Source organism: Podarcis gaigeae (genome assembly GCF_964106915.1).
Source record: "Podarcis gaigeae genome assembly, chromosome: 3".
NCBI classification, from domain to species: Eukaryota; Metazoa; Chordata; class Lepidosauria; order Squamata; family Lacertidae; genus Podarcis; species Podarcis gaigeae.
The window spans coordinates 122,240,799-122,264,016 of record NC_139680.1 but is presented as its reverse complement, the minus strand read 5'-3'; the positions used below and the strand labels follow the sequence as shown (position 1 = coordinate 122,264,016).

General features: G+C 48.8%; 2 protein-coding genes across 6 annotated transcripts; both read right to left on the bottom strand.

Moving 5' to 3' along the window:
* Positions 1–210: 210 nt before the first annotated feature.
* Positions 211–1,851, bottom strand: LOC310841975 (zinc finger and SCAN domain-containing protein 32-like). Of its 3 annotated transcripts, none has more exons than XM_083733780.1 (4): positions 1,367–1,851; positions 1,093–1,168; positions 765–850; positions 211–550 (listed from the first exon to the last, which is right to left on the bottom strand). In XM_083733780.1, the coding sequence occupies exons 1-4, from the start codon at positions 1,790–1,792 to the stop codon at positions 305–307; spliced, it is 834 nt and encodes a 277-aa protein (XP_083589906.1). In that variant the 5' UTR covers positions 1,793–1,851; the 3' UTR covers positions 211–304. The 3 variants fall into 3 exon arrangements, with proteins under 3 accessions (XP_083589906.1, XP_083589905.1, XP_083589907.1); XM_083733779.1 differs by having other exon boundaries at positions 241–550; positions 1,093–1,174; XM_083733781.1 differs by lacking the exon at positions 765–850 and having other exon boundaries at positions 359–550; positions 1,093–1,174.
* Positions 1,852–9,275: 7,424 nt separating this feature from the next.
* LOC310841818 (uncharacterized protein) lies at positions 9,276–23,202 on the bottom strand. 3 transcript variants are annotated; one of them, XM_083733329.1, is made up of 8 exons: positions 22,917–23,202; positions 18,846–19,359; positions 18,574–18,655; positions 17,959–18,041; positions 16,789–16,915; positions 11,803–14,289; positions 10,907–11,293; positions 9,276–10,465 (listed from the first exon to the last, which is right to left on the bottom strand). In XM_083733329.1, the coding sequence occupies exons 2-6, from the start codon at positions 19,257–19,259 to the stop codon at positions 12,878–12,880; spliced, it is 2,118 nt and encodes a 705-aa protein (XP_083589455.1). In that variant the 5' UTR covers positions 19,260–19,359; positions 22,917–23,202; the 3' UTR covers positions 9,276–10,465; positions 10,907–11,293; positions 11,803–12,877. The 3 variants fall into 3 exon arrangements, with proteins under 3 accessions (XP_083589455.1, XP_083589453.1, XP_083589454.1); XM_083733327.1 differs by lacking the exon at positions 22,917–23,202 and having other exon boundaries at positions 18,834–19,448; XM_083733328.1 differs by having other exon boundaries at positions 9,276–14,289; positions 18,846–19,804.
* Between the last annotated feature and the right edge of the window lie 16 nt (positions 23,203–23,218).

Sequence of the window (23,218 nt, the reverse complement as noted above, 5' to 3'; positions counted from 1 at the left end):
AAGCTTTACTGCCTTTGTTGATGCTCATTAACATACACACTGATGGGGACCAGAGCCTGGCACCTTCCAGGATAGATTATGTTTGGCCAAATCATGGAATCTCTGCCATTTGCAAAGTCAGTTGTCACTTTGGTCAACCAAAGGCCAACAGAAGCAGAGACAAAAAACCTGACAGAAGCTATTTTAACTTCCCTCACCACTGTGAAGACCAGCATGAACATGGTTTAAGAAGCCATATGTGGAGGAAGAATATTGTCAGACCAAATGGTAGATAGCTCTCCATTTAAGGTGAGCTGTGGGGGAATTAGAATCCCAAATGTTGGTGGTGGTGCTGTTGTGCTCCATCCAAATATTGAAAATTCCTCACATATAGATATGTATTGGATTTCAAAACAGATACTATGATCCAGCAGGAATCCTTACTGAGAGAGTCCACAATCCTACGATTCTCCTCCATGACTTCCTTATACAGAGCTCTCTGGTCAGGATCCAGCAACGCCCACTCCTCCTCTGTGAAATGCACAGCGACATCTTCAAAGCACAGAGGACCCTGAAGGAAAAGGAAAAAGGTCCTCTTCTGAGACAGCATAAAGCTTATCCACTATACATTGCTTGATTGTTTTCTGTCCGTTCATTGTTGTGTTGTTTCAATGGGATTACTTTCCTACATATGTTAATTATGTATGCTTATTATAATGTTTAAATGGAATTCTTTTATTGTACATTTTAATGGGCCCAGAGGCTCCCTGATTCTTTCCCAATACCTGATCTGTCTCCACAGTTGTTGCTGCTTCTCCTCCACTACCATGAAAAGATGGATGAGGAGGTCTTGGGGGCATCCTTCTGTCACCTGCGAGAGGCACAAGTCAATGGGAAGCCATCAGTTCCTGCATCTCTCAGCACTTCATCTCTAACTACAGATAGGCCTTATAAAAAGTTTTCCTGGCTGAGTGCATTTAGACATTTGTACCCATTTAAAATTTTAGTTGTGTCAAAATACATCCCCCCCTTGGGGCTTTCAGCCTCCCCTCAAAAGATTACACAACCCACAGATTAGTTTCAAAATCCACAGAATGAGAAAAAACTCCTTACCCAGCGGCCTCCCTCTGGTGTCCAACGGAGTCTTCTCTGCCTCACAGGAATCAGGACCCATTTCGGCAAACAGATCCTTTGCCTGAAATAGGATTCAAACAGAGAATGGGGAGAAGAGTTGGAAAAGAAATGGCAGAGGCAAAATCTTTGGGGGTATCAGATCTAACTCACTGAATGTTTTCCAAAAAATGATGAGCCATTAGTAGAGAATTTGGTGATACTCTCCCTCATGTTGGGAGCCCCTTGGGAGTTTCCAGAGGAAAGTCTCTCTCACCTGCTGCTCTGCCTGCTTTCTCTCCTCCGCCTGACTCAGGAGGAAACCTTCGGCCAGGGCTACAGCCTGGGAACTGGTCTCTGCTCCACATTCCTTCACCCAGCTCTCCATCTCCAGCGGAAGGACAGCCAGGAACTGCTCCAAGATCACCAGGTCCAGCATCTGAGGTTTTTTATGCCTCTCTGGCTTCAGCCACCAGTTGTCAAGGCGGTGGAGTCGGCTGCAAGCCTCTTGGGGTCCTTTGGCCTCCTGGGAGCAGAACTGCCTCAACTGCTGGCTCTGCACCTCTGAGCGGAAGGTGTCCTCCTCACCTGGGATCTTCTGCACTGAGTTTTCCCAGAATCCCCCACTGCTCCCAGTTTGGAGGGCAGGGCAGCTTCCTGCTTCAGGACCAGCTGAGTCTTGCTCATCCATCTGGGCTCTCATGAAGCCTCCAAGAGATCGGAAGGAATCCTTTCGTTTTCTGCCAAGTTCTGATGGTCCGATTTAGATCCTATAAAGCAAACATATTGGTCTGTTATCAGACTGATACATTGTCAGGAGAAGAGAAATGTTTCCTGAGCAAGCGTGGCTGAGTCTTGCTAGGAGCCAGGGCTGGACTGCACCACAGCCCCGACTCTGAACTTTCATTAACAGGAAAAAAGGAAGAAGAGAGAGAAGTAAGCCTCTAGTCCTGGTCTAAGGAAAGTGACCATGCAGAATTGCCTCACTGACAATTTCATGACCCAGAAGGTACAAGCAGCAGCAAGGGGATCATCTCTCTTGGACATGAGACAGGGACAAAGTGATCAACATAGTGGAAGTACAGTGGTACCTTGGGTTGAGAACTTAATTCGTTCTGGAGGTCCGTTCTTAGCCTGAAACTGTTCTTAACCTGAGGTACCACTTTAGCTGATGGGGCCTCCCGACGTGCGATTTCTGTTCTCATCCTGAAGCAAAGTTATTAACCCAAGGTACTCTTTCTGGGTTAGTGGAATCTGTAACCTGAAGCATCTGTAACCTGAAGTGTCTGTAACCCAAGGTACCACTGTACTGGGAAACGTGTGGAAACCCCGCCAGATGGGCAGTGTCTAAATAAAAAATTACTATTATTATCGTAATCATCACCATAATCATGTCCCTCTGGGTTTCATGATTCACAGTCATGGGGAAGCTGAGTACAGTCAGACTCGCACTCTGGGCTTTAAAAAGGCCAATTTCAGAAAGCTTAAGGAGCTACTGGGTGAGGTCCCAGGGTAAGAATTACTGAATGGGTCCAAGATGGTTGGGACTTTCTTAAAGGTGAAATATTGAAGGCCCAAATGCAAACAATTGCAACAGGAAAGTGGGAGGCATCTATGGAAAACAGTGTGGATGCCCAACAAGGTAATAAAATAAAAAATGATGTGAGGAGCAGCACTCCTTCCTCTGGTTGAAGGAAGGTGAGGACAGGTGACCCCACCTAGGCCCAAAGTCCCGTCCCCCCAACCAGGCCCCAAAACTGTCCAAAATTCCTTTTGTCTTCTAAAAATCCACAGCTAAAGTTTTCCTCTCTTTTTCTCTGCGCATAGGCAAAACTGTTACATTTTATCAGTACGAGAAGGCTTCAAAAAGCTAATGACTAGGCTCTGTTCAGAGCAGGCCTGGGAACTGAAATCTTATCTCACTCTAGTTGCAACATCTTGGACATGCTGAACCACAAGGCTCCTCGACCCCCCACCCCCCTTTGGCTTCTCACCCCTTTCCTGGGAAGGGAGCCAAGAGTCCACAATAGTCCCAAGAGAGCTTTCTGCTCATGCTCAGAGGAACTCATGGGCAGGACTCCTGAGGGAGGAGAAAGGGGAGGGAACTGGAAGGGGAATGACTGCGAACCGGTGCTTGTTTGTGAACTATCACACTTGCTCCTTCTACCAGTTCATGGATGGTGGAACTAAAGCTTTTTCTCTGAAACTATTCCTTGAGTGTCCCTTTCCCGGGCGCAGTATTTTTCCCACCCGAGGGCAAAGCCTCATAAGGCTACATGGTGGGGGACCAGATTCTCCTCAGAGAGGCTCCATCCAGAGCCCCTTCTTCTCCCTCAGTCCAGTCCTGGGTCCAGATCCCTCTTTCTGCTTCTATCTCTCCAAAGGAGCCCTGGCTCACTTGAAGGCCTCTTTGGGGAAGCTTCGCTTTTCAGGGTGGACATTTTACTATGGTTTTATATGTGCTGGAAGCTGCCCAGAGTGGCTGAGGGAGCCCAGCCGGACGGGAGGGGTATAAATGATAAAATAATCATAATCATAATAATCAATAATCTTCTCTTTTCCCTTCTCTGTCCCTGACTAAAAACTCCCTCAGAAGCGGCTCCTTTTCTTTTCCCGCCCAAAGTGCTGGCTCCGCCCCTTGGGCTGGTTGCTGGGCAGCCAATCAGAGAGAGAGGCTCCACCCCCTGGTGGCCTTTCGGGGGAACTGCACCCCGACTCCGGCCTGGCTCTGCTGTCAATCACAGGCTCCTCCCTCCTTCAACCAGATGGCAGAGGAGGAAAATGACTCTCGAGGAGGCTGAATCTCAGCCCAGCCAGAGGCGCTCCTGACCTGGCGCTTGGGGGGCCACGGGGACTGATCTCACTCACTTCTGTCCTCTTTCCCCTTTGTTCCTGGTTTGGTTTAGACCCATTCACGAACCAAGAGCCCACAAACTGTACTGACCACATGCTGTGGACATCTCGGCCCATTTTGTGCAAAACATGTCTGAATGGGGGGGTTTACTTCCCCCTGAAAGGCAGCTGAGGCCTCGCTTGCATCTGGGGGAGCTCTGCGTGAGAGGCGAGGGAAGTTTTTAATGTCTGATGTTTTATTGCTTTTAAAACATTTTATGGAAGCCGCTCAGAGTGGCTGGGGAAACCCAGCCAGATGGGCGGGGGATGAAGAAAGAAATTATTATTATTATTAATTACAGTGGTACCTTGGATTAAGAACTTATTTCATTCTGGAGGTCCGTTCTTAACCTGAAACTGTTCTTAACCTGAAGCACCACTTTAGCTAATGGGGCCGCGATCTCTGTTCTCACCCTGAAGCAAAGTTCTTAACCCGAGGTACTATTTCTGGGTTAGCGGAGTCTGTAACCCGAGGGACCACTGCATCTTTGTTGTTGTTAGCCGCTCTGAGCCCGGCTTTGGCTGGGGAGGGCGGGATGTAAATATAATTTATTGTTATTATTATTTCATTATTATTATTATTATTATTTTTCGAGTCGTGCAAGAGAAGCCTAAGCCCTCCGGAGGGCCAAGCAGGGAAGCAGCAGCAGCAGGGCTGCCTCGGCGATGAAGAGCCTCCCCTCGCCCTCGCCTCCTCCTGCCCGGCCTCTTTCCCCCTGAAGGGGGGTCCCTCCTGGACCGAGCCCCGCCCGGCATCCCGGGGACCCCGAGGCGCCCCGAGGGGAAGAGGAGACTCACCGGAGGAGACAAGAGGGGCCAGGGAGGGGCTCCGGAAGACCCGCCCCTTCCCTTCCTGTCCTCTCTAGGAGTGCGGCTCAGCTGCTCTTCACCCTTGGCCCGCCGGGCGCGCCCAGCTGGTCCCTCGTTTGCGGGGAGGAAAAGGCTGGGCCCGAAGCAGGGAGCCGAGAAGGGACCAGAGGAGCCCCCTGCCCGCCCCGGGATGGGCAGGGTGTTGCAGGAATTTATGTGTAGGTTGGGGGGGGGTTTCCCCTCCAGCAGATCTCATGCACATGCAGCCCACTACCAAAACCAGCACAATCACTTTTGTGACTTTTGTGATTTGTCCCCCCAAAACACTTCATCACAGTTTTTTCCTTTCTATTCAAAGGGACTCTGCTGCACGATACCAAATGTAATAATTCACTGATCAATGTATCTATGTACTGGCTCACTGGGAAAACTTCAGAAATTCATATAGAGAGGTGAGCTCAGCTACTCAGCAGCCTCTCTGCCTGAGGGATAATCCCTGGCCTCCTGATACCTGAGTGCCAGACAGGTATTCATCCCAGAAAGAACAACCCCAGATGAAGACAAAAGGGTGTGATTGACTTGGCTGGGAAACAGGGAAATGTAAAGATCTCTTTTGTTCACTTGATGGGTGTTTGGTGGTGTAGCAGGAACCCCCCCCACCCCAATCATTCTGTTTGTATAAACTTCACACTCACACACTACATACGCCACATTTCTGTTATAAATTCATAGAAAATCAACCATACATTGGATTTGCACTGTTCCATTTTTTATTTTACTCCCTATGACAAGAACTAACAAAGGGGGGTGACTTAGTCAGCCATAATCCCTTCACTGTCTCAGCACATACACTGGAGCCCTGCCCATGCCAACCCTGATGATCCCAGACAGAAGACAATCAAGATCACAAAGAACCTGCATATGGGAATGGATTCAAACAAAGGACACTGATCAGATCTTCCCTCAGGGGGCAGGAAACTGCAAAATCCCCTTTGTCTCCTAGAAATTCCTGGAAGGGGAGGGGGGAAGGAGGAACCAGCCAGGTGACAAGACACTCAAGTTACCACCAACTCCTCCCTCAGCCCCTCCTTTCTGTAATGTATGCCTCCCACAGCACCTCCTTTCTGTAATGTATGCCTCCCTCAGCACCTCCTTTCTGTAATGTATGCCTCCCTCAGCACCTCCTTTCTGTAATGTATGCCTCCCTCAGCACCTCCTTTCTGTAATGTATGCCTCCCTCAGCACCTCCTTTCTGTAATGTATGCCTCCCTCAACCCCTCCTTTCTGGGGGTGGGCTAGACCTAGAGGAGGGGAATTTCAAAAGTTTTGATAAGACTTTGCACGCTATTCTTCTGGGTCTTTTCCTCTCTCCTGCACATGAGGGGAATACCCTGTTGCAACAGTTCAATAAAGGCCAAGCCTACAGGCTGCTGTTTTGCTCCAAGTTATCCTGGTTGGTGTCTTTGTTTTGTCCAAGGGAGCCCTCGGATTTTTCCTGTAACAGTGGAGGGCAAGGGGAACCATGGGGCAGGGTCCAGGATGCTCAGATTACTGCCACCAGACCTCCCCTTTCATGATGTAACCGTGATGTAGTTTGGGGGGGGGGTGTAACATGGGGATTAGCAGCTAATAAAAGTTTGGGTTCTCTTTTGTTTGGGGCTTCCATCTTGTTCCACCTGGTGACAGTCTTCAATCAAGACCAAGCCGACTGGCTGCTGTTTTGCTCTGGGATTCCTGGCTGGTGTCCTTGTTTTTTTGTCCAAGGGAGCCCTCAGATTCTCCGTTAACAAGGGCAGGAAGCAGGGCGAGGGTGGCTCTCATCCCAGAAGACGCCACCTGCTTGGGACTCCTGTTTGGAGAATACAGAATTGCCCTGAATTTCCATGTAAAATTCAATAGGGAGTGATCCAAGAGAGTCTGGGAGAATCTGATGCTAAGTGCCAATACCAAGATGAAAGTCTGCCTGATTTGCATGTCCACACGCCTGTCTCAGAGGATGGGAAAGAAGCAGAGCTCTTGAGACAGGATGGGAAATTTGACCTTATAGGCCAGGGGTAGGCAACCTAAGGCCCGGGGGCTGGATGCAGCCCAATTGCCTTCTCAATCCAGTCTGCAGACTGTCTGGGAATCAGCGTATTTTTACATGAGTAGAATGTATCCTTTTATTTAAAATGCATCTCTGAGTTATTTGTGGGGCAGAGGAATTTGGTCTTTTTTCTTCTTTCCAAAATATACTCCGGCCCCCCACATGGTTTGAGGGACGGTGGACTGGCCCATGGCTGAAAAAGGTTGCTGACTCCTGTTATAGGCCTTACTGGAACCTGGTGGGATGAGACTCATGACTGGAATGTGGGAATTGAGGTGTATAACCGGTTCAAAAGGAACAGACCAAACAGGAAGGGAGGAGGAGTAGCATTATATATAGAGGATGTGTACACTTGTGAAGAAATCCATGACCTGGAGCCTGAAAATCAGATGGAGAGTATATGGGCAAAAATGGTTGAGAGAGAAACCACAGTGACCTTACAGTGGGGTTACAGATAGGTAGCCGTGTTGGTCTGCCATAGTCAAAACAAAAAAAAAAATTCCTTCCAGTAGCACCTTAAAGACCAACTAAGTCAGTTCTTGGTATGAGCTTTCGTGTGCATGCACGTGTATCTGAAGAAGTGTGCATGCACACGAAAGCTCATACCAAGAACTGACTTAGTTGGTCTTTAAGGTGCTACTGGAAGGAATTTTTTTTTTGTTTTGACTTACAGTGGGGGTCTGTCATAGAGCGTCAAGCCAGACTAAAGACTTGGCTGATGCCTTCCGAGAGCAGATGACCAAACATAAAAAAGGAGAGAGATAGTAGTCCTGGGGGGCTTTGATTTCCCCAGCATCTCTTGGAACTCAGAATCTGCCTCCCTGACAATTTCATTTCCCAACACTGGGATCACCTGAGGCCCTTCTCTATGTCCCCTCTCCCCAGTGTCGTAGCGTGGTGGGTGCAGGGGGGGCCAGCCGCACCGGGCGCAACATCGGGGGGGGGGTGCTCACACTCGCAGCTCTCTGCCCCTACCTGGCTCGCTCACTCTAGGGGGCGCAAATTACTTGCCTTGCCCCGGGTGCTGACAACCCACGCTACGCCACTGGTTCAGAGGGTGACAAGAAGAGAACCAGCCTTTTCTGTGGTGGCCCCGTCTGTGGTATGCTCACCCCAGGTAGCCTGGCTTGTTAAGCGACCACAGCAGCACCACAAATATATCCTAATATCCTTACCTTCTAAAGTCTCTCTCTCCGTCTCTTACTCTTGCTCCTCTTTCTCTCTTTTAATTCCGTTTCCATTCTATTCCTCTCTAGATCAATGTTTTAGTTTGGAATATACAGGGGCGCCGACTTATAAAAAATATTGGGGGGGCGGGGGCCCATACCGACTTATAAAAAATATTGGGGGGGCCCAAGACCTCCAAACCGCTGCTGCTGGGGGAACGAAAGGGGCGAGCCCCGGGCTGCCCCGACCTTAAGTGAACCTGTGAGGGCCTGCCCTTTGCGGCAGCCAATTGGCTGCCGCCGTGGGCGGTGAATATTAATGAGCTAGGGGGAATCCCCGCTTCTCGAGGGGCTGACGCCAGCCCCGCGAGATTGTTGATGGGTCGAGAGCCCGCAACCCCACCCCCTCTCTAGATCGGGAGTGGCTTTGTTTTAACTCATTACTGAATGTATTTTAAAAGGTAACTATCGTCAAACAAGGAAAATAAAAAATACCAACATAATTTTGTGATTTTACAAAGCATAATATAACTAATAATTTTCTTAAATTATTGGGGGGGGCAGAGCCCCCCCAAACGAATGTTTGAGGCGGCTCGGGCCCCCTCAGGCCCCATGGAGTCGGCGCCTATGGGAATATATATATATATAAGGACCCCTGACCGTTAGGTCCAGTCGTGGCCGACTCTGGGGTTGCAGCGCTCATCTCGCTTTATTGGCCAAGGGAGCCGGCGTACAGCTTCCGGGTCATGTGGCCAGCATGACTAAGCCACTTCTGGCGAACCAGAGCAGCGCACGGAAACGCCGTTTACCTTCCCGCAGGAGCGGTACCTATTTATCTACTTGCACTTTGACGTGCTTTCGAACTGCTAGGTTGGCAAGAGCAGGGACTGAGCAACAGGAGCTCACCCCGTCGCGGGGATTCGAACTGCCGACCTTCTGATCGGCTCTGTGGTTTAACCCACAGTGCCACCGCGTCCCATATATACGGTATATATATATATTCTCCATATTCTTGTTACCACCTTTGATGACCCACTTTTTTAGCAACAGCCCCAGAAAGGAAAGAAATTAAATAAAGGTTTTGCTTCCATGTAAATAAATGGCAAGAAAAGCCTTCCGTGCTCACATTTGGACAATTTTGCACAATTAGAAATAAATGGGTGACATTTTTTTCTTTTATGGATCTCCCCACAGGGTAAAAAACCAGAAAGAAATATACCATCCAACTTCTCTCTTTTTAATATTTATATTTTATTGAACATTTTTGGAAGAGAAATGAAGTGGAAAAAGTCAGAAAACGGTCAAAACAAAGCAAACTGCTTGAAACTGATACTTTGCAATATATAAGTAGTCTGATTATTGTAATAGTATAAAACTATGACCAATTCACTGTGCTTTATAGCAATGCATTCCAAACATCATTCTACTTGTCCATACACAATCTACATCTAAAAGCAATCTGTTCATATATTGCAAGAGTAGTCCTATCTTCTACCTATTATTCCAAGGGAGTCGCAGATTTATCTTTCCAGTGAATTGTGGCAAGGATTTACTTCTACACCGCTTGGCTGATACCCAGCAGAGGGAACACCTTTCAATAAAACACAGAGCCAAGGGAATAACAGCAAGTCCAGTTAGGGTCAGGGTCAGGGTCAGGGTTTGCAGTCTGCCCTATTTTCCTTTGTATAAGAACAAGCACGAAGGAAGCCTCCCAGCCTGTTCACAGGTCCTTATATGTGAAAAGAGTTGGTCCTGGCAAGTATTAACTGCTCTCAATCTTAACCTGTCAGTTGCTATTTGTCCAGATTTTAATTTGTCTGAATTAGTTTTAAGATGTATTTTAATTAATTGATGCCTGCTTTTATGTATGCTGTGTTATTTATATGATGATAGCTGCTCTGAGCCCGGCTCTGGGCGGGGTACAAAAAAAATTAATTATTATTATTATTATTATTCAAAGATTTTAAAGTTTGGAGGACTCTCCCACTGCTTGTAGGCCAGGGTTTGCTGTGAATCTTGCCTGATGTGTTTGGGATTCATGTCGCATCTTGGAAGTCCAACAGGCAAAATAGCTATGCAAATAGTGACGATGATTAGAATAGCTCACCATCTGATGATTTAGTTTAGTGTTAGGGCTGAGCGATACTTTCTTTTCAACATTGTGATATATCAGCAGCTACATACCGATGTATGCTGATATATCATGATGACTGGAATTTATATTGGCTGCTTCTTCCCGCCTTAGGGAAAGAATAAGCAGCCAAGATACATGGTCCAGCTCTACACAGTGAGCTACTCAACGGTAGACCACTGGTGAAACTGCTGCCGCTCCTGAGTCCCTCTGCCTCCAGCACAAGCCAAGAGTGGTGGTGCTTTTGTTTGCGATTATACCTCCAAGTGAAGCCGCCATTGCATTCTGCCCCTCATACCAGTCCTGGGCAATGTATCAATCAATAACCCATTCCTATTTAGTGCAGAAGGCAGCCTGCGTGGATGTTGCTTCCTTGCTATCTTTGGGAAATTATGTGGCTGCATTTTGGGGTGGGAGGAAAAAGATGTAGGGCAGAATCCTAATAAGTTAAAAAGTTGGTTGCTCCTATTGGGTAATCAGCAAGAATAAAAACCTCTCACCAAATAAAACTGTATTTAACTAATTAAAGTCAGGGGTGAAACTTGGGCACAGGAGGACTCCTCCTCCTCCTCCTCCTCATCATCATCAAATCATTACAAAATTCCGGCTCTTTTCACCCATACTTTATCAAGCCCTGACGAAGCCTTCACCTATGTCTGGAAGGTGCAAGGTCCCTCAGTTAGAAGATCCATATGCTGCAAAGTTTTGTTAAGTTCTACCATCGCAGATTACGAGCAAGGAATGCTCTCTCATATAAAAAGCCTTCTGCATATAGAACATTTTCAAGTTAGAGACACAATTGCTTTTTAAAAAAATCAGTTGTAGTGCAGCAATGGAGACAGGTTTTTCCTACTGTCTGGGGATAGGCAATTTGTGGTAATATCACAAATTTTATGGTATTTTTTTATAGCATTTCTAAAATCTGTTGCTTTTTAGGGGCTAATTAGCTAATTGCAAACCACTGTGCTAGAGGCTTGGTTGGTTGCAGGCCCGAGGGTGTGGCTCCTGAGAGGAAGCCAGGCTGAACGAGGAAGTGAGCAGAGGAAGGAGTTAGCAACCAGCAGCAAACTTAGCTTATTGCAGCTTCTGGGAGCTCATGAACAGAGCTCACAAACAGGCCTCCCAAACATAGGCATTTGCGAGGGCATTTAATGGGGAGGCCCAGAGTATTGTCCCATGGCATGCATAGGACCAAGAGACATGCAGGGCGAGGGAGCTGCTGCAGTGACCTGCAACACACGTGCCATGCTTGTCTTTCTGCCGGAGAACATACAGTTGTATACCTGCAGCAAGTGCAAACTGGTTGTCTTGCTGGAAGAGAAGGTACAGAAACTTGAGGCCCTCCTAGCCATGCTTGGAGCTACAGGACAACAGGCCAAGTGTCTTGATAGAGCAGAGTTGACTGTGATGCAACAGCAACACCGATGGGGTGGCCCCAGGCTGGAGGAAGATCGCCCCCTGCAAAAGACCAACCCCTGGAGGAATGTGAAACACAAAAGGAGGACAGTCATGAACCACGCTTTGTCACTAGAGCTGCAGAATGGCTTCTATGCTCTCACCTTGGACACCAGTTCTGGACCAGAGGAGCTAGGACAGCAGTTGCCGACCTCAGAATACACCAAGGTGGCTGTGAAAGGTGCAGAGCACAGAATGATTTCTGCCACCCCCCAGAGGTGGAAGAGACAAGAGGAGATAGACTTCCCTGTTTAGGGAAGTTTTTAATGATTGATGTTATAATGTATTTTTACTCTTTTGTTGAAAGCTGCCCAGAGTGGCCGGGGAAACCCAGCCAGATGGGCAGGGTAAAAATAATAAATTGTCATTATTAGCATTATTAGTATTAGTATTATTAGAGGAGTCCTTTTTCATTCTTGACCTAACTCCTTCAGATGCACGGCTACTGATCATGGATGAGTATGCTGATAACCCACTTGCTATCTTCCAAGGAAATGAACTAGGCAACTCCAACAGACAAGAACTCAAGAACAGCACTTGTAGACCATAGAATACTCCAAGGAGGTTTTGGAAGGTATAGCATATCAAACAATTCCTGCCACTCCCCAGAGAAGGAGACGTGGTGGTGATAGGTGACTCCCTACTGAGGGGGGCAAAAGAAGTAGTGTGTAGAGAAAATAGGATGTCCCAGATGGTATGCAAAGATTCACAATGTGACAGAGAAGTTGCCATGTCTTTTAAAGCCAACTGACCACTACTCCTTCCTTCTGATTCATGTGGGTACAAATAATACTAACACGGACAATGTATATCAAGGGACTGTGAGACTCTGGGAGGAAGCTGAAGAGATGTGGGGCACAGGTGGTCTCTTCACCACCAGTCCTTCCTGTTGAAGGTCGGAGCCGGGGAAGAGAAAGGAAAATACTGGACACAAAACAGTTTGAGAGAGTTGGGCATGTTTTGCCTAGAAAAGAGGAGATTAAGAGATGTGATGGCCATCTTCAAATACTATGATTCTCCTTGCTGTGAGTTCTTTGATGGAAAGTGAGAAGTTTCTTCCATTTGAAGCTCTTTCCACATTCTAAGCACTGATACGGTCTCTCCTCACGGTGAATTCTTTGGTGGGAAGTGAGATGTTCCTTCCTACTAAAGCACTTCCCACATTCCACGCATTTGTGTGGGTTCTCCCCTGCATGAATTCTTGAGGTTTGACCTCTGAAAGAAGCTCTTTCCAAATTCCAAGCACTGCTATGGTTTCTCCCCTGTATGAATTCTTTGATGGGAAGTGAGACTTCCTTTCCTACTGAATCTCTTTCCACATTCCAAGCACTGATATGGTTTCTCCCCTGTATGAATTCTTTGATGGCATATGAGCTGAGCTTTCTGCCTGAAGCTCTTTCCACATTCCATGCACTTATAGGGTTTCTCCCCTGTATGAATTCTTTGATGGGAAGTGAGAATAAATCTCCTACTGAAGCTCTTCCCACATTCCAAGCACTGATATGGTTTCTCTCCTGCATGAATACTTCGATGGGCTACCAGCTCTGCCCTCTCACTGAAGCCTTTACCACATTCCAAGCACTCATATGGTTTCCCCCCTGTATGAATTCTTTTATGGTAAGTGAGATTAGACATCCAGGCATAGCTCTTTCCGCATTCCATGCACTTATAGGGTTTCTCCCCTGTATGAATTACTTGATGGGCCATGAGGTGAGCCCTCACACTGAAGCTCTTTCCACATTCCAAGCACGGATGGGGTTTCTCCCCGCTATGTGTTCTTAGATGGGAAGTGAGATTGAAGCTCCTATGGAAGCTCTTTCTGCATTCCAAGCACTGATATGGTTTCTCCCCTGTGTGAATTCTTTGATGGGAAGTGAGACATTCCTTATGGGTAAAACTCTTTCCACATTCCAAACACTGATACGGTTTCTCCCCGCTGTGAGTTCTTTGATGGCAAGTAAGTTTGGAGATGTGATTGTAGCTCTTTCCACATTCCAAGCACTGATATGGTTTCTCCCCTGCGTGAATTTTCTGATGGAAAATGAGATAGGACCTCTGACAGAAGCTCTTTCCACATTCCAAGCACTGATACGGTTTCTCCCCTGTATGAATTCTGTGATGGTAAGTGAGCTTAGCCCTCTGAGAGAAGCTTTTTCCACATTCCAAGCACTGATATGGTTTCTCCGCTGTATGAATTTTCTGATGGGAAATGAGATTGGACCTCTGACTGAAGCTCTTTCGACATTCGAGGCACTGATATGGTTTCTCCCCTGTATGCATTCTTTGATGGCGAGTGAGATGGGTCCTTTGACTGAAGCTCTTCCCACATTCCAAGCACTGATATGGTTTCTCGCCTGTATGAATTCTTTGATGGGAAGTGAGTGTAGCCCTCACACTGAAGCTTTTTCCACATTCCAAGCATTGATAGGGTTTTCCCCCGCTGTGCTTTCTTTGATGGGAAGTGAGATTACCCTTCCGACTAAAAGTCTTTTGACATTCCAAGCACTGATATTGATTCTTTCCAATGGGATTTATTTCATTGGAAGTGGAATAGGAGGTGTGATTGATGCTCTCTCCAAACTCCAAATATTCATACAACTTCCCCACTGTGTGTAATTTGTCGTGGTCTCCCTTGTTCACAACTTCCAGTCCATCACCACCTGCAAAAATGAGAGATTAGTCTCAGGAAGAAATGGAGCCCCAACTTATTAAACAATGCTAATAAACACTTGTGATAGACAACTAAAGGAGTTAGATTTGAGGTTTTACTACAGGTTTAATGAATGCCTTTTTTGACTGGCATTAAGAGAGAGACATATCGATGGAAACCTGAGATTCAAAAGGCCTGGCACTTTTCAGGATGGATTTTGTTTGGCTTAATGTAATAATAATAATAATAATAATAATAATAATAATAATAATTTATTTATACCCCACCCATCTGGCTGGGCTTCCCCAGCCACTCTGGGCGGCTTCCCAAAAAATATTGAAATACCATAATACATCAAACATTAGAAGCTTCCCTAAACAGGACTGCCTTCAGATGTCTGGTAGTTGTTGTTCTCTTTGACATCTGGTGGGAGGGTGTTCCACAGGGCAGGCGTCACCACCGAGAAGGTCCTCTGCCTGGTTCCCTGTAACTTGGCTTCTCGCAGTGAGGGAACTGCCAGAAGGCCCTCGGTGCTGGACCTCAGTGTCCGGGTAGAACGATGGGGGTGGAGACGCTCCTTCAGGTATACAGGACCAAGGCCATTTAGGGCTTTAAAGGTCAGCACCAACACTGAATTGTGCTCGGAAACGTACTGGGAGCCAATGTAGGTCTTTCAAGACCGGTGTTATGTGGTCTCTGCAAATGCTCCCAGTCACCAGTCTAGCTGCTGCGTTCTGGATTAGTTGTAGTTTCTGGGTCACCTTCAAAGGTAGCCCCACGTAGAGCGCATTGCAGTAGTCCAAGCGGGAGATAACCAGAGCATGCACCACTCTGGTGAGACAGTCTGCAGGCAGATAGGGTCTCAGCCTGCGTACCAGATGGAGCTGGTAGACAGCTGCCCTGGACACAGATTTGACCTGTGCCTCCATGGACAGCTGTGAGTCCAAAATGACTCCCAGGCTGCGCACCTGGTCTTTCAGGGGCACAGTTACCCCATTCAGGACCAGGGAATCCTCCACACCTGCCCGCCTCCTGTTCCGCTAAATTGCAAACCACCTGAAAAAGTCTCCTGCTGCTGTTTTCTGCAGATGCAATAGAGGCGGTGAAGAAATTTTTCTTCGCCGTCGCTATCGCCACTTGGTAGGCTCGACGTTGAGCTCTAACCTGTGTCCGGTCAGATTCGGAATGAGTTATCCGCTACTGGCGCTCTAGCCGTCTCAACGATTGTTTCATTGCCCTCAGATCCGTGGAAAACCACGGGGCTGTCCGGGCTCCATGCAATCGGAGAGGGCGCTTCAGAGCCAGACTGTCGATAGCCCTGTTTAACTCCACATTCCAGGGGGCCACCAGGGAATCAGCTGAAAGGCCATCAACATGGGATAAAGCATCCTCTACCATTCTCTGGAAACCATTTGGATCCATTAAGTGGCGGGGGCGGACCATCTGAATCGGTCCCACCTCCCCGCAGAGGGGAAGGGTCGTGGAGAAGTCCAGTTGCACCAGGAAGTGATCAGACCATGGTACTTCTTGCGTTTCGCTTTTACTTAGTGTCAGATCAGCAACATCCATAGAGGTAAACACCAGGTCCAAGGCATGCCCGCGGCTATGGGTTGGGCCAGACTTATTCAGGGACAGCCCCATGGAGGCCATGCTTTTCACGAAGTCCCGAGCGGCCCCTTGTAAGGTCATGTCAGCATGGATGTTAAAATCCCCTAGGACAACCAAGCTAGGTGTCTCCAGGAGAAAATGCACCACGACCTGAAGCAGCTTGGGCAGGGAATCCTTGGTGCAGCGGGGAGGTCAGTACACCAAAAGGAATCCTGTACTGCCCCTATTGCCCAACTTCCAGAACATGCACTCAGAGAACTGGGTCTTCCCAGTAGGACGCCTGGTGCAAACTAATGACTTCCTAAAAATCACTGCAAACATGACCTGGGTTGCTGTGCGTAAGAGAAATCTGGTGGGCAAGCAGCGGCAAGGACAGGCCCATCTGCTTCATCCAACCAAGTCTCTGTTACACATGCCAGGTCAAGCCCTCCATCCATGATCAAGTCATGGATGGCAGTGATCTTATGAATCATTGACCTGGCATTGCACAGCAGCACCTTCAGGTCGTGTGGGTATCCCTTGCTGATTCCAGTATCCGTCTGGTCTGGTCAGACCTGGAGGCAGGGATAGTCCACAGACAACAACTAAGCCTGCTTCCTCGGTAATGACATGGTCTGGTCTTAGCGTAACTCCTCCTTCTACCCATGATCACTGAGATCGGTTGTCCCAGTGCATCCCCCCCTGTGGAACATGCCCCAGCCATTTTGTTTGCTGGGACCCATTTGCAAGTTCAGTCATCTCTTTGATAAACCAATTAACCTGATAGAAGCAGGTTCATCTTCTGTCCCCATGATGAAGTCTACATTTAAAAAGGCAAGGGCAGCTGAGAGCAGCCTGATCATGGTTTTAAAAGGCAAATGTGGAGGAAGAAAAGGGATTATGATCCAGCAGGAAGCCTTACTGAGAGAGTCCACAATCCTACGATTGTCCTCCATGACTTCCTTATGCAGAGCTCTCTGGTCAGGATCCAGCAACGCCCACTCCTCCTCTGTGAAATACACAGCGACATCTTCAAAGCACAGAGGACCCTGAAGGAAAAGGAAAAAGGTCCTCTTCTGAGACAGCATAAAGATTATCTACTACACATTGCTTGATTGTTTTCTGTCCGTTCATTGTTGTGTTGTTTTAATGGGATTACTTTGCTGCACATTCGAATTATAGACACTTACTTGAACATTTTAATTGTCTTCTTTTATTGAGCCCTTTAATGATGGGTGTCAGGGGACTGCCATCGGAACAGGGGAGGGATGCAGGGGGGCCATTGGGCCCCAGAGAGTCTCCAAAACTCCTGAGGAGCAGCGCCTCACCTCGCCAGGCTGGCCAGGAGGGACGCACGCCCCTTCCGTCGGCCAGCTTGCGCAGAGGGGTGAAACATAAGGGGGGAGGAGGAGGCTTGGGGTGTCAAAGTTCTTATGTTGGGGGAGAAACCGGAAGGGGCCACTCCCAGATTCTGCAAGTGACTGAGACAGACATGAACTTTGTAGATCTGCACTGTAAATAGTTTTTACAATAAAACCTGTAAAAGACAGGTTGGAGTCCTGACTGGTTCCTCACGAGCAACCAGCAGCAGCATCTGACAATGGGTATAAATCTTTGTGTGAATGGGTGGAACTCCACATGGTGTTCCTCAAATTATTCTTTCTGTGGAAGTATTCCTGTTTGGCAGACAGAACGCTCCCTTCTCTACTCCCGCTGTGTGCTGCTTGGGGGGCGATGGGACTCTCCCTGTGCCCTAAAGCCAACTTCAAGGGGCTCATGGGGGCACAGAGGGGGGTCTCCAGCAGCTGATGGGGCTACTTAATCCTGACCACTGTTTTTTATGGCTTCAACAACTGCTTAGAAGCCTTTTTTGATCAATATAGAAATATAACTGCAGCTACTGATAAATACAGAGAAATTCAGAAGGATAGTTGAGGTGAGGTGGCTGTACATTCCTTTCAGAACATAAACCTTTTCGAATGGCATTGTCCATCTTTGTTCAGGACAGAGGAAGAGAAATTATTTCTGGCCCAGAGGCTCCCTGGCTGGCCCACTCCTCTGTCTCTTTCTCCACAAAGCTCTTTCCCCATACCAGATCTGTTTCCACAGCTGCTGCTTCTCCTGCGTTCTCATGAAAAGATGGATGAGGAGGTCTGGGGGGCATCCATCTCTCATCTGCAAGAGACAAAAGTCAATGGCAAGCCATCAGGTCCTGCGTCTCTCAGAAGTTCAGCATAAAAAAATTCCTTCTAGTAGCACCTTAGAGACCAACTAAGTTTGTTATTGGTATGAGCTTTCGTGTGCATGCACACTTCTTCAGATACACTGAAACAGAAGTCTCTTTCAGCAGCCTGTTTCAGTGTATCTGAAGTAGTTTGCATGCACACGAAAGCTCATACCAATAGCAAACTTAATTAGTCTCTAAGGTGCTACTGGAAGGAATTTTTTAATATTGTTTCGCCTATGGCAGACCAACACGGCTACCTACCTGTAACTAGAGATAAGTGCCATAGATGTGCCATGGAAAAGGTCTTGCTTCTTGAGTGCATTTTGACATTGTACCCATTTCAAATTTTTGTTCTTCAAAATACATCTGCCCCCCTTTGGGCTCTGGGCCCCAAGTGCCTCCCCCCCAAAAAAGATGAACAGAACCCAAAGATTAGTTTCAAGATCCACAGAATGAGAAGAAAGACGAGTTCCTCCTTACCCAGTGGCCTCTCTCTGGTGTCCAACGGAGTCTTTTCTGCCTCACAGGACTCCAGGCCCATTTCCGCAAAGAGATCCTTTCCCTGAAAGAGTAGCAAGGATTTAAAACAGAGAATGGCGAGAAGGATTAGAAAAGGAATGATCGGAGCAGATCTCATCCCTTGCTTCTCCAAAGAGGGCCAGCCGTTAGGAGAGCATCTTGGAAGGCGCCCTGTCTTGCTTGGAGCCCCTTGGGAGTTTCCAGAGGGAAGTCTCTCTCACCTGCTGCTCTGCCTGCTTTCTCTCCTCCGCTTGACTCAGGAGGAAACCTTCGGCCAGGGCTACAGCCTGGGAACTGGTCTCTGCTCCGCATTCCCTCACCCAGCTCTCCATCTCCAGCGGAAGGACAGCCAGGAACTGCTCCAAGATCACCAGGTCCAGCATCTCAGCTTTGGTATGACTTTCTGGCTTCAGCCACCGACAGTCAAGGTGGTGGAGTCGGCCGCAAGCCTCTCGGAGTCCTTTGGCTTCCAGAGAGCTGGACTGCGTCAACTGCTGGCTCTGCACCTCTGAGCAGAGGGTGTCCTCCTCACCCGAAATCTTCTGCACTGAGTTTCCCCCGAATCTCCCCCTGCTCCTAGTTTGGAGGGCAGGGCCTCCTCCTGCTTCAGGGCCAGCTGAGTCTTGCTCATCCATCTGGGCTCTCATGAAGCCTCCAAGGGATCGGAAGGAATCCTTTCGTTTTTTGCCAAGTTCTGATGGTTCGATTTAGAGGTGCTAGCAAATCCTACAAAGCAAACATATTGGTCTGTTATCAGACTGATACATGGTCAGGAGAAGAGAAATGTTTCCTGAGCAAGCGTGGCTGAGTCTTGCTAGGAGCCAGGGCTGGACTGCACCACACTCTGAACTTTCATTAACAGGAAAAAAGGAAGAAGAAAGAGAAGTATGTCTCTAGCCCTGGTCTAAGAAAAGTGACCATGCCGAATTGCCTCATCGGAAAAGAGGAAGTAACTGAACGCATGGCTTCTTCAAGTGAATCCAGATCTCCAGGACCTGCTGAGCTGCATCCAAGGTACTGAAGGAGCTTGGGGATGTAAGCTCAGAGCCTTCATCTAGAGCTCTGAGGATTCTGGGAGAACAGGAGAGGTTCCTGCAGACTGGAGGGGGACAGATGTTGTCCCCATCTTCAAAAACAGGAAAAACTACCGACCGGTGAGCTTGAGATTGATACCAGGCAACCGGGGAAGGTCCTAGAACAGATAATTAAACCGTCAGTCTGTGAGGACTGAGAAAAGGATGCTGTGAGGACCCATCAGGGGTTTCTCGAAAACAAGTCATGCCAGACCCATCTGTCAGCACCCAGATGATGGGCTGGGCTGCCTTTCTTTATTAATGGCATTTCTATGCCACCTTTTTCTCCAAGGATCTCCGGGGGCATCCATGCGTCTACCCCTCCTCACTGAGTCCCCACAACAATGGGGCTCCGTTCAAGGCGCTGCCATGAGGGGTTCACTTGGACCCCAATCTCTGAAGAGCCTCTGGAGCAGAGCCCACCGCTAAGCACCAACTCATATGTCGCAGACTCACTCATTATCGTTGACCCACCAAATTTCTACCGTTTGCCACAGGCTGTCGGGGGAGGGCGTCTTTTCTGAGGGAAAACCTAGTGATTTGCAGTCTGAGGCAGGAGTTGGTCAAACCAGAAAAGCTTTTTTTTTTTACACAAAATGTTGGTGAAAGAAGGTTGGGTCAGGAGAGGCATTCTTTCAGGCAGCAGTTAAGTCATTATTAAACTAAACTCAAAGATGTCACGGGCCTAAACCCACTAGTACAGGCGCAGCTTCTCTCCAGATCGCTTCTTCCACTTGAGGGAGACGTTGAGGGGGGCCAAAGAGGGGGCCAAATGCTTTGGGCGCAGCCTCATTCTTTGCCTCCAGAGAAGGGAGCTTTTCGTCCTGGACCCGGTTCTCTGAGCAATGCCACTGCGGAGGTCTTTCCAAATAAGATCAGCGACCTTGGGGTCCCCTTCTCCTTCAGGAAGACCTCTCCCCTCCAGACGGGAAGGAGACCCTGGTCAGAGCATAGCTGTCAACCTCCCCTTTTTGGGAGGGAAATTCCCTTATTCCAGCGCTGCTTCCCGCTGCTCTCCCGGATTGTTAGATATCCCGTCGACTGTCCCCGGGACAGGGGAGGCTGCGGATCCCTTCTTTTCGAGGCTGCGGATCCCTTCTTTTCCAATCTGAAAGTGGACAGCTCTGGTTCAGAGGGTCTTTGTAGGGATATCGCGGAGTGGGGAGTGGGGTCCGGAGGAAGCACACTTCCCCACCAGCAGGCAGCCACAATCTGCCTGCACGCGTGACCCTGGGGTGCAGGGAAAACTCCCCCTCAGACAAGTCACGGCTGTCTGGAACATCGTCCCCTCGGTCTGACCTTTTGCGGCCTCAGAGTCAGCAGTGTCCTGTCTGTAAGTTTTTCCCTGAGACCTTTTGTCTCCATTCGTCATACATTGTGCAAGGGGGAAATGATGCTGTGGCACAGGTGCCAAAATAACTTTGTACCACTCCACGATTTCGGGACGGAAGATGTGTAAAGGTCACAGCCCCAAAATGTATTTGCCTGGCTTGCATATTTGTCTCAATAAAAAGAGGCTCCACAGGAATGGTGGTAGCTCGGTCGCTCGCTCGCTTCAGCCCACCTGTGCGCAGCTCACCTGATGATCAACACCTGTCTTGGGCCTTCACTTCAGGTCTTCCCCTGGCTTCTCCCTCTCCTGCCCCAGACTCAGCCCCCCATGGGACGCCCGTCTGTCCATCCGTCTGCCTGCCTGCCTTCCCCAGAGGCTCCACCGGCTCCTCCTCTGGCCAGAGACCAGATTCTCCTCAGAGAGGCTCCATCCAGAGCCCCTTCTTCTCCCTCAGTCCAGTCCTGGGTCCAGATCCCTCTTTCTGCTTCTATCTCTCCAAAGGAGCCCTGGCTCACTTGAAGGCCTCTTTGGGGAAGCTTCGCTTTTCAGGGTGGACATTTTACTATGGTTTTATATGTGCTGGAAGCTGCCCAGAGTGGCTGAGGGAGCCCAGCCGGACGGGAGGGGTATAAATGATAAAATAATCATAATCATAATAATCAATAATCTGCTCTTTTCCCTTCTCTGTCCCTGACTAAAAACTCCCTCAGAAGCGGCTCCTTTTCTTTTCCCGCCCAAAGTGCTGGCTCCGCCCCTTGGGCTGGTTGCTGGGCAGCCAATCAGAGAGAGAGGGGGGCTCCACCCCCTGGTGGCCTTTCGGGGGAACTGCACCCCGACTCCGGCCTGGCTCTGCTGTCAATCACCGGCTCCTCCCTCCGTCAACCAGATGGCAGAGGAGGAAAATGACTCTCGAGGAAACTCATCTCAGCCCAGCCAGAGGCGCTCCTGACTTGGCGCTTGGGGGGCCATGGGGACTGATCTCACTCACTTCTGTCCTCTTTCCCCTTTGTTCCTGGTTTGGTTTAGACCCATTCACAAACCAAGAGCCCACATGCTGACAACTGGGCTGCCCAGATCTCGGCCCATTTTGTGATGTACACATGAAACAAGAAGGCAGCCTATTTATTTGGGTCTATTATTCCTAAAGGCAGCCCTGTTTAGGGGAGTTTTTACTCACTAATGTTTTAATGTATTTTTAATCTTTTGTTGGAAGCCACCCAGAGTGGCTGGGCAAACCCGGCCAGGTGGGCTGGGTATCAATAATAGTTTACTATTATTATTATAAAGGCCAATAAGAAGACCCCGGACCCCGTGGTGCATCTGCCAAGCAGGACCAGAGCCCTTTAAATTATTATTATTATATTATAAAGCATTAGCAGAAGACCCCGGACCCCCAGCCAGGCTCCACCTGTGGTGCATCTGCCAAGCAGGACCAGAGCCCTTTCAAGAGCTACGGCTTCCTCCCCAGAATCCTGGGAACCGTAGTTTGTTCAGGATGCGGTGAGTGGACAGGAGAGCGCCCTCTCCCGCAATTCCTAGGGTGGTGTAACAACCCAGCCTCCTTGCCAGGGGACTTGGGGAACCGTAGCTGGAGCAGAGGGGGCTGTGGAGAGAGGGTCTCCCACTTACTCTCAGCTCTCGGAGGGGGCTGCCTCTTTCACCCCACCTGCACCCTGGGATTTATTTATCACACGTACAGACCACTTTCATCTTCCCAGGATCTCAAGGTGGAATAAGTGATTCTCCTGCTCCCTGTTTCACCCGCACAACAACCCTGTGAGGAAGGCGAGGCGAAGAGAGGCTGACTGACTCAAGCTCACCCAGGGAGCTTCATGGCTGAGTGGCATGTCCCAGTCCGGGCACTCTAACCATTAGGCCGCACTGCCCCTCCTTCCCACCATGGCCTCTCCTCTTGGATCTCCTGCAGAAAGGAGATTCCGACTAAGCATTGGGAAAAACCGAAGAGCTGCTGGGCCCTGTCACCCCCAGGAGAGATGGCGGCCTCTCCTTCCTTGGAGGTTTCTGAGCAGAAGGTGGGGGGCCGCCTGCAATGGGGAACTGAGCAGAGATTCCTGCAGTGCAGGGGCTGGACTAGATGCCCTTTGGGTCCCTTCCAAGTCCCCAAGGCTTCCTCTTCAGTCTGGGGGTGCAGATCTGAGCATTTGGGGAAGCCCCTGCCATTTAGGGGCCCCGCGGGGTC